We start from the raw sequence: 10,345 nt of genomic DNA on the forward strand, positions 1-10,345 counted from the left end.
TCAGGTTCCTGGGTGGTGTGTCTCTGTGGCCAAATACCGCTGTGCCCAACAGGGCGTTGAGACTCACAGGTTTCAATGTCCGCTGATGCCAGCTTTCCTGTGGCTCCAAAATGAATCCGAATGAATTTCCCCTGTCCAATGGCAGGTTGGCAGACATCACAGTTATTTTATTTAGATGGTACCATGGCTGGTTTTCGCCAGGTGCTCCCAGTACAGGTGGGAAGAGTAGGGTCAGGGAGGGAGTGATGATAGAAGAAGGACTTCCCTCCTCTCTAGCTATCTGGCACCCAGAATCCCCATGCTGGCTTACCCAAGTCTTAGATAGTTCTACCCAAAACATCTGGTCCTGTTCCTCCAATTTTGGGAGGAAGGTGCCCTCTCCAATTTCTGCTTGGGATCACCTTACTCTAGACAGTCCCCTTGGTTTTTATCCTGCTGTCTGGTACCTGGATTCCCATTCCCAAATGGATACCTTTGATAGGGCTGGTTGGACCATCTTGCCAACTTACTTACCGTCTTTCCTTCCTTCCTCCGTCCATCCCTCCCCCTGTCTCCTTCCTTTTCTTGATTTCTTTCTTTTGCTTACTTTCTCTCTCTCTCCTTCCTTCCTTCCTTCCACGTCTGGGTGTTCCTTCTGAGATTTCTTGCTTTGGTTTTCCTTGTTGTTTACATTAGGCAAACCTAGCTCCCAGACTCAGGCCAAGCTCCCTGGCTCCCAAAATACACATTCAGAGTCTGAGTTCTCCCCTTTTGAGGGGAGGCAAGAGGTGAAATTTTATGAGCGACTGGTTTCTACCACACCCTGAGCAAATCTGAAGGCAAAAATCTTGCCTTGTCCATCCACCCACAGAGTCTGGACTGTAGTCAGCATTCCATTATCTTCTCACTATTTTCTGAATGAAGCTTGGGGAGAGCTGGTGAAGGGTCAGTGAAGGTGTGAGTGAGGTGTAAGTGTTGGCTTTCAGTATTGCTAGCTGCTTGGTGGAAAATGAAGTTTTAGCCTGCAGATGTATGTTTGATGAGTGGAAGGTGGACAGGCTAACTGGGGTGATTGTGACTTCTGGGTCAGGGCCAGGAAGAGAGACCCAAGCCCTTAATAAATGAGAGTAGCAATGGGGGTATCCAAAGATATTGTCTTCCATTTTAAGCTGGAGCCAGGTTAGCTCAATTCTTAACTTGGTGCAAATATGTGCACCATATGTCTGTTGGGTAATGCACACCCAGACCGCCTACAAGGAAGACATTTTAGTTGTGCACTAGGAAGACAGAAGTGCAGACGGGCAATGCACAGAGGACCAAGGGAAAGAAAGAAAGGTCGGGGCTCATAGCCCAGTCTCTGATGGCTGCATTCACTTTCTCCTCACGGACCATTTCATCCTTGAGAAGCAACAACAAAGCACAAGCTCGAGATTATCCAGGTCCTGAGAAGTGTGGAGTCCTGACAGCCTCTTGCAACTACAGGCATAAGCGAGGGCTTTGTGTTGTGGTAGTCACTCATTCCGTGGTATATTGAGGATTGGTAGAGGGCTGGATGTTTATTTGCCCATGGGGGAAGTAAAGGCCTCTTTGGATGAGGGAAACTTAAGCCAAATGTCGAAGGATGGAACATATCCTTCAGTATCTACAACATCAACATATTCCCACGTTTTGAACTCTCCTGCTTTCCCCAGGTTTCTCCATCTCCCAATGCCTTCTGACCTGGAGGAGTTCAAACCTGCTCACTTAATTCAAACTCAGGTTTCTACGGCTGATAAGCCAATGGAGATTGCTCAATAGACTTCAGCATTTTAAAATGCTTCCACTTAGTGAGGCCAAGTGCAGCATAAAGGAATTGCTCTCTACTTGCGGAATTTGAATCACCATGACTTCCGGATGTTCTGAGGTGATGAGCCCAGTTAGGAATGGACAGATAAATCCCTCCCACTCCCCACCCCGCATTGCCAACAATGAGCCAACATGTTTTTCAGTGTATCTTATTATCCCAGCAGGGCTCAGTTGATCCGAACCACTTATTCTAGTTTATGTGGGATTTTTTTTTTTTTAATCCATCATTTGAGGAGAGGATTTGGTTCTTGGGGCGGGGGGTGGTAGTTAAAATTGGACTGGGTCTTACAAATCTTGAGGAGTTGTCATTCCTCACAGTCTTGGCGTTTCCAAAGGCCTCAAGTAGGGGGTTGGCCTGGATGATTTGATCTTCCAGCGTTCCCTAATAATAAACAAGAAAAAGCAAAGGGAGGACTTTGGAGTGTCCTCTGAAGGAGCCCACGGTGACTCAAAAGTGTGGATGCTCTAGGCAGGGCCCAGGGAGAGACGCTAACCAGCCCAGCCTGGTGGCCAGTGTGGATGGGTGAAGGCACCCATGGGTTCGTGCCCACCATCCAAGGAGGCTTCAGAGTTCCATCCCAGAGAGGGTCTCAGCATCAACGAGACTCTATCCATCCCAGATTCCAGGTTTCCTCTTGATTTTTCAGATCTCCTTTCCTCTCTGATAATGCTCTATTATAAATCATGGATTTTTAGGGGCGCCTGGGTGGCTCAGTGGGTTAAAGCCTCTGCTTTCGGCTCAGGTCATGATCTCAGGGTCCTGGGATCGAGGCCCGCATCGGGCTCTCTGCTCAGCAGGGAGCCTGCTTCCCTTCCTCTCTCTGCCTGCCTCTCTGCCTGCTTGTGATCTGTCAAATAAATAAATAAAATCTTTAAAAAAAAATCATGGATTTTTAGAATACATACCTCTATTAGAGTATGGATCATGACCCATCTAATATAGACATTTGGATTCAGAAGTATATATAGAATTGAACAAAGACAGTCACTCAAGGGATTGTACAATAGGAATTGTGGTTCTCAAAACAATTTTTTAAGTCGCAAGAAATATGTCATGAGAATTTTTGCTCAGAAGTTGGCCTACAGGGACGCCTGGGTGCTGGGTCAGTGAGGCGTCTGCCTTCAGCTGGGGTCATGACCCCAGGGTCCCGGGATTGAGCCCTGTGTGGGCTCCCTGCTCAGCGAGGAAGTCTGCTTCTCCCTCTCCCTCTGCCCCCGGCTCATGCTTGCCCTTTCTCTCTCTCTAGTGCTCTCTCTCTCAAATAAATAAATAAAATCTTAAAAAAAAAAGAAGTCTGCTTAGAGAAAGCAGAATTTTTACTCCCAGCCCCCCCCTACCTCCCGCCCCTCAACTGCTTATCCTTCTGCCTCCAGAGCTGTTTTCAAATTTCTGTCCTGCTCCGTGGTTCCCAAAGTGAACAGTGGCAACATGACAGAAATACAAAGTAGCAGGACTGTGCATGGGAGTTAGGAATTTCAATCAGAAATCAACCACTCCCCCACCCCTGCGCACCTTGCCCAAAGCATCCCTTCTTCAGGGGAAGCGGCTCACAGTCCCTGGGCTGTTGTTGCAGATGGAGCCGGTGCTACCAACTATGTCCACGAGGTGGCACCACCTCCACCTTGCCCCTCAAGCCCTCTTGGGACAGACCCTGTCCCTAGCATTCTGCTGAGCACTGAGCCCTACATACACTTGGTGCTCACCGCATCTTACTCCAGCAAAACTCCAGATTCAGGGAGCTCCTCACCTGCATCTTGCCTGGCTGCTGTTCCTTCTTCTTGTCCCCAGTGACCGCAATTGTTGCAAAGTACTGGATGACACGCTTGGTGTTCACGGTCTTGCCTGCCCCGGATTCTCCGCTGTGGAGTTAAAAGCAAGTACGATAGAAGAGTGGAAGGGCCGGCTCTGGCTTCCAAGTCATCGTGGTGTGAACTCAGGTTACTCACGTGATGAGGATGGACTGATTGTCTCGATCTGGAAAGGCAGAGGGGAGAAAACGAAATAAAGAAACCGCAAACACACGGAACAAAACCATAGGGCAGCATTCGGGGTGAGTGGACTATATGGTGATGCTGTGACTAGCAGTGTAAGGATTTGGGTGTAGCTAATCTTCCTCGAGACAGCTTGTGTAGATTTCCGAACGTGGGATGTGTAGCCTGGACCGCATGGCAAGTGAACAGAGAATCCCACAGCGGGAAAGTGATTCTGGTTCATAAATCTTCAACAGCTTGCCAGGAATTTCTCATCTCCTTTTTTAACGTGGAGAGCAAGTCTCAGACTTAGGGCTCGTGGGAAGGGGCAGCTTTTAATTAGAATCTAAGGGCACTGACTGGTTGTCACTGGGTTTTTCTTTTTATCTTGACTCTATACTTGTGGAAGGTGATCATGGTTTTCCACTTACAAGCACTTGTGAGTTGAGTTGTATGCCCTCTACCCAAATTCATTCGTTGAAGTCCTTACCCCTAGGACCTGAGAATACAACCTTATTTGGAAACTGTGTCACTGTAGTTGTTGTTGTTAGTGAAGATGAAGTCATATTGGGGGCACCTGGGTGGCTCAGTCGGTTAAGCCTCTGCCTTTGCTCAAGTCATGATCCCGGGATCCTGGGATCGAGTCCTGCATCGGGCTCCCTGCTTAGTGGGGAGCCTGCTTCTTCTCCTTCCCCCTGCTTGGGTACTCTCTTTTGCTCACTCTCTCTCTCAAAAATAAATAAATAAAATCTTAAAAAAAAAAAGATCAATTCATACTAGAGTGGGGGTCGCGAATCTATAAGACCGTGTCCTTATCAAAAGGAGGAATTTGGAGAAAGGTGCACACAGGGAGAATACCACCTACAGGGGACCGTTTTGTGGTACTCTGTCAGGCCAGCCCTAGGAAACTCCTGCAAATAGTGCTGTCCATCCTCCTTTGAAAACTGATGTAGCTTCAGCCGATTCGAAGACCTATTCTTAGGGCAGGAATGGCTAGGCTTGAGTGTGAGAGAGGGAGGGCTGAGGTTTGGGCAACTGGAGGTTTAGTGGAGGACTCTAAGCGTCTACAGATCTCACAGGCTTGCTTCTGCTTCTTGAGTCTGCACCAGACCAAGTCAAGTGAAAGGGGGGCAGATGAAAGTGACATGGCATAGTGACATGGCAGTATTACCACGTGTCTATTTTCTGTGCCATTCTGGGAATTTAGGGAAGAGAAAGAGGAGCCCGAGTCTGGGGAGGAAGACAGTGCGGGAACACTGCTATGCCCAGTTCTCCAGTTTTGCACCCTAGTGGCTAGTAATCTAGTCTCTCTTCTTCTAGGGATGCTCATGTAGGCAGGGGCGGGGCAGGGGGAGTTCTTTGGGTGTGGAGGCAGGACATCTCCCTGCGTGCCGCATTCCCCTGAATAAGCAGGTGCACAGCATAGCTCCATTGGGGAATACTGGCCTATGCACAGTGGCTTTTTTTTAAAAGATTTTATTTATTTATTTGACACAGAGAGAGAGATCACAAGTAGGCAGAGAGGCAGGCAGAGGGGAAGGGGAAAGCAGGCTCCCCACTGAGCAGAGAGCCCGATGCAGAGCTCGATTCCAGGACCCCGGGATCATGACCTGAGCCGAAGTCAGAGGCTTAACCCACTGAGCCACCCGGGCGCCCCTGCACTGTGGCTTCTAATGGGATACATGTATCTCTGGCTTCTTTTCATCATGAAATCATTGGAGTCTCCTAAGGTCACCTTGACCATAGCCCCATTCACAGGATCAAGGCCTCCGAAGGGTTTGCATAATTAGCTAAGAACCAGTCCAGTTAAAGGGCTTGCATAACTAACTAAAAAAACCTGTTGTTGTTTTTAAATAGGTATTGAAGAAATCGCTCACTGGTCAGCATGAACTGGTAGGCATTGTCCGAGATGGAGAAGATGTGGGGCGGGGCCTCCTGGCGCTTCTTGCCTCGGTAGGCGGCCACCACCTCGGGGTTGTACACCGGCAGCCACTTGTAGGGGTTCACGGTGACGCAGAAGAGGCCCGAGTAGGTCTGGGAAAACCAGAAAATGCAACATGTGGATCCTGTCTTTACCCAGAGGGATAGATGGAATAGGGAGAGGCTGAAGGGTGCTCACGTAGATCATCCAGGCTGCGTAACGCTCTTTGAGGTTGTACAGCACGGCGGGCTCGTGCAGGTGGGTCATCATGGCCATGTCCTCGATCTTGTCAAATTTGGGAGGGTTCATGGGGAAGACTTGGTCACTGTTGAGAGTGAGTGTCTGAGGATTGAGAGGAAAAGCATAGGATGGAGAGGAAAGCCAACGCTCTCAGCCCCGCTCTACTTGGTATGGTGGAAGGAGGGAGAGACGGCGGAGTAATCACCCCCCCCCCCCCCGTCCCCGCCGCCCATGACCATGAATAGCTTCATGGGTCATTTCCATTCCCAGAGATGATCCACAAATAACTGTCCTTGATTAACCCAATTCTGGTCAAAGTGTATAGCCAGTTCAGGTCTGATGTCCCAACCTCCCCCCCCCCCAAGTCAGCATGTCATTGTGTGTGCCAAGAACGAGTTATAAGTGTGCACAGCAACAGAGCCCTTCAGCCCTCAGGGTCCAGGTGGGACTCAGGATGGCCCAGCCCAAAGCAGATTGTCTCTCTTTACCCCGATTTGCTTTGAAAGTTTCAACAAGACAAAGGTTGGAAACTTGGAAAGGAATACTCCAATGTATTCTGTGCATTTCCACTTAAATACTTCTGCTCAGGTAGGTTCCTTTGTCTGCACTATCATCACCGAAGTTATGTTTAGAAACCCTCAAAGTTCAGCTCAAGTCACGTCACTTCCATGACCTGTTGTCTGTCTCCCCGTCTTTTCAACAGTTCCATAATTCCTCACATCTCTGCTCTAGGACTTACAACATTTGAACTTGCATCATGGCCCGTGGCTGAACAATATTTCTAAGACTATTCCTTAATTTCCCTCCTCTGGGTTTACCCCCTCCTGACTCCCCATTCAAGCATACAGCTGGGTCTGCATTCCATGACTCAGGAGAGGTAGAAAAATAGGGTAGCAATGAGAAAGAGCCTATAAGGCTTTCTGGCTAGTTTTCCCAAAGCCCAAGACTTTAGAAAAGCTTTGAGGGTTTTAGCGAAAAGACAAAAGGAGAGGGATTTGTTTGGGACATGCCAAATCCCTTGAGGAAAGAAGATTTTTTTTTGCTCCACTGTCCTCACTAGAGACACCCAAAGTAGCACAGGGAAGATGGAAAAGTCTGTGCATCCGGAAGCTTCAAAGACAGGGACTTGTTTCTTAGCAGATCATTCAGAGTCGGGGTGGGGGGTGGTGGTGGCAGTGGTTTGATCCTCAGTGTGTACTGTGTGAGGTCCTGAAAATGAGACACAACCATGGGGCGGGATCCCGAGAAGGACTGAAGAAAATTTATTTCCCTCCCAGTGAAAAGAGGCTGACATTAGAGGTTAAGTTCTTTAAACAAACAAGCAATAAAAGAAATATCTGCTTCATATGCCTGAGTTTGTGAACTGAGAGTCATACCTTCCAGGCATATCTTGATTCCTACACTAGACAGTAAACTGTGGGAGGGCAGGGGCTGAGATTTGCTTGCACTGCAAAGGGATGGACGCTAGACATGGTGGGTGTCCAGCAAATGTTGAATTGAACGATGCATGGTGATTCTTGACATTAAGCTAGCCATCACTTTCAGTGCTTGATCTGGAAGTCACTTTGCAGCCTAAGGAGGGATATTTGCAGGGCCCACCCAGCAGCGATCAGCACCAACCTCTCCCTTAAAGGGTCCAAACTCTGCTGCCCTCAACTTGCCCTTTCTCCAAAGCAGACATCACAAAAACTGTCAAAGCTCATGTCCTGGAAAAGTGAAAAAAGTGGAGTGAAAGTGTTTGGGATATGAGCTTTCACTGGTGACTTTGCTACGGAATAGGTACGTGTATGTAATGTTCTATCTTCAGATTCCTATGGACCTGCACGCGATTTCTAATATCCCAGTCCAAAGGCAAAGGAGGATACCCAGTTGATCGAGGACATCTGAGATGTATACTTACCCTGTCATCCAGGGTCTTGACCGTGACTTTGTCATTCTCCCTGCTCTGGATCATACCTTTCACGTACATTTCCTTATCATCCACGGCAAAGCAGGCTTTTTTAGAATCAAACGGGCGGTTTTGTGCCTCGATTCTCTCCTTCTCTGGCTTCCGCAGGTAGGGAGCTGCTTCTCCAAAAATGGCCATTTCTGCATCAGAGCTCATGACTGCAGGGGGTTCTGGGAAGACCACAGAGATGGCTGAGTCTGGAGCTTGCAAAGATTCCTGAATGGGAAGGGCACCACCCTGTTATTTCCATGCAGACAGGGGGCCCAATCAAAAGTTCCTGGGATTCATTTAGCTCCTGGGGAACCTAGAACAAGGTCTGGGGACTTAGGACAAGTGGGAGTGAGCTAACGGAGAGACCGTACTCTCAGAAAAATATTTGAGGGGTTATTTTTACTCCTGATTGCTGATTTGGGGGGGCTCTCTGTTAGTTCAGTCCCGCACATGGAAGAAAGTCTGAACCAACAAGAATGAGCCTAATAAAGGTGAGTCCAGTGAAGATTGATTTGGGAAATACTTCCTTAATTATACATCATGTTTAAGACTCATGATTTCAGTGTCATCCCCAAATCTTAAGGGCATCTGAAAAGAATTATTGGAATGTTGATAATTCCTAGTAGAAATCTCAGATGGCCCAATGTCACTCTCTCTCCAAGTCACCCCCCTTTTCTTGGGTCCTTCTCTGGTTTCCCCTGCTTAGAAGCCAGAAAGAGCTGGCTTTAAAGCTCCAGCGCTGAACTAGATCAAACCCCTTAGTTTCTCTGGGCCCCTGTGTATTTCCACTCAAAGTGAAGTAGCAAGTCAAGCACATTTCTAAGGCCCCTGTATATGGTGTGGTTCTCAGATTCCTTTTCTGCTTCTGCATTGGATTGTCCAGCGCGCTCTGGATTCTGACCCCTGGACCCCTCCAGTTCTTCTCCCCACGTTGCTTCTCTTCCCTTGTCCTCCGCTTCCTCTTCCCCGTCCCACTCGCTCTCCTGTAACTGATTCTAGAGTGAAGTCACACACGTATCCCCATAGCTCTCTTAAGAAAAGTGCCTACTTTTTTAACAAGTCTTTTTACGTTTCCCATTAAAAGTCAGAGAATTGAACATTTTATGGCTCTCCCCTGGAAGCCAGACTCCTCACATCCCCCATTATGAAATCGCCCTCCATTTGGTAACTTGTTTTGTTATTCCTTCCCGCTGCTGTGGGGTTTTACTCTTACAGAAAGAGAAGTATCTGCTTCCCTCTGGAATTATTCGGCTCAGTTACATCTTACTTGTACTTTGGCCACTGGTTCTGCTGAACCGTGATGGTTAGAGTTTTATAGGAGATTGAAAGTCAGTAGGGCTCCCAGAAAGAGGGCCCCTGACCTGCAGGCATTATGCTGGTTCAGACTTTTATTTGTTCCTGACTAGTGAATCAGGACAAATTTGTGCAGGGACGCCTGGGTGGCTCAGTTGGTTAAGCGTCTGCCTTTGGCTCAGGTCGTGATATCGGGGCCTCACGGGAGGAGACCCTGGTGCGTAGCCTGCTTCTCCCTCTCACTTGTGCTCTCTCTCAAATAAATAAATAAAATATATATAAAAAAAAGAATTTATGCACATAGCTTTGTCATTTCCTTACAGTGGTCCCCAAGAGATGGGAAGAGAGCTTTTTTTTTTTTTTTTAAAGATTTTATTTATTTATTTGACAGACAGAGATCACAAGTAGGCAGAGAGGCAGGCAGAGAGAGAGAGGGAGGGAAGCAGGCTCCCTGCTGAGCAGAGAGCCCGATATGGGACTCGATCCCAGGACCCTGAGATCATGACCCGAGCCCAAGGCAGCGGCTTAACCCACTGAGCCGCCCAGGTGCCCCGAGGTGGTTGTGGCTTAAGGGAGCTTTTTAATAGCGGTGTTTCCCAATCTTGTGTTCTCAGAACCTCTTCACACTCTCAAAAATAGCCGAGAACCCAGTAAGCTTTGGTTTATGTTGGTCACACCTACTGATATTTATCATATTACAAATTACATTACATGTTATAATACCTAACATTTTTATGAAAATGACTATATTTTGCAAAATGAAAATAAATTAGTAGGAAGAATGCATTGTTTCTCATTTTTATGACTTTCTTCTTTATTTTTTTATTTATTTTTTAAAAGATTTTATTTATTTATTTTACAGAGAGAGATCACAAGTAGGCAGAGAGGCAAGCAGAGAGAGAGAGGGAGGGAAGCAGGGTCCCCGCTGAGCAGAGAGCCCGATATGGGACTCGATCCCAGGACCCTGGGACCATGACCCGAACCGAAGGCAGCGGCTCAACCCACTGAGCCACCCAGGCGGCCTCTTCTTTATTTTTAAAAATAGATTTTATCTATTTATTTGAGAGAGAGAGAGAGAGAGTGAGAGAGAGCATGAGTGGGGGGTGGGGTGGGGACAGGGAGAAGCGGGCTCTCTGTGGAGCAGGGAGCCCGATGTG

General features: G+C 47.8%; 1 protein-coding gene across 1 annotated transcript in view; it reads right to left on the reverse strand.

Moving 5' to 3' along the window:
* Positions 1 to 8,060, reverse strand: part of MYH13 (myosin heavy chain 13) — a 47,049-nt gene extending 38,989 nt beyond the window's left edge. Inside the window, exons 1-7 of the mRNA XM_045083393.1 lie at positions 7,857 to 8,060; positions 5,915 to 6,058; positions 5,673 to 5,829; positions 3,772 to 3,799; positions 3,573 to 3,684; positions 2,114 to 2,206; positions 68 to 131 (exon numbers count right to left, since the gene is read on the reverse strand). Coding sequence (XP_044939328.1) covers positions 68 to 131; positions 2,114 to 2,206; positions 3,573 to 3,684; positions 3,772 to 3,799; positions 5,673 to 5,829; positions 5,915 to 6,058; positions 7,857 to 8,060 — 802 coding nt within the window. The remainder of the gene's footprint in view (positions 1 to 67; positions 132 to 2,113; positions 2,207 to 3,572; positions 3,685 to 3,771; positions 3,800 to 5,672; positions 5,830 to 5,914; positions 6,059 to 7,856) is intronic.
* Between the last annotated feature and the right edge of the window lie 2,285 nt (positions 8,061 to 10,345).

Source organism: Mustela putorius, unplaced genomic scaffold (assembly GCF_011764305.1).
Source record: "Mustela putorius furo isolate JIRA1106 unplaced genomic scaffold, ASM1176430v1.1 tig00000695_pilon_pilon_pilon, whole genome shotgun sequence".
Classification (NCBI taxonomy): domain Eukaryota; kingdom Metazoa; phylum Chordata; class Mammalia; order Carnivora; family Mustelidae; genus Mustela; species Mustela putorius.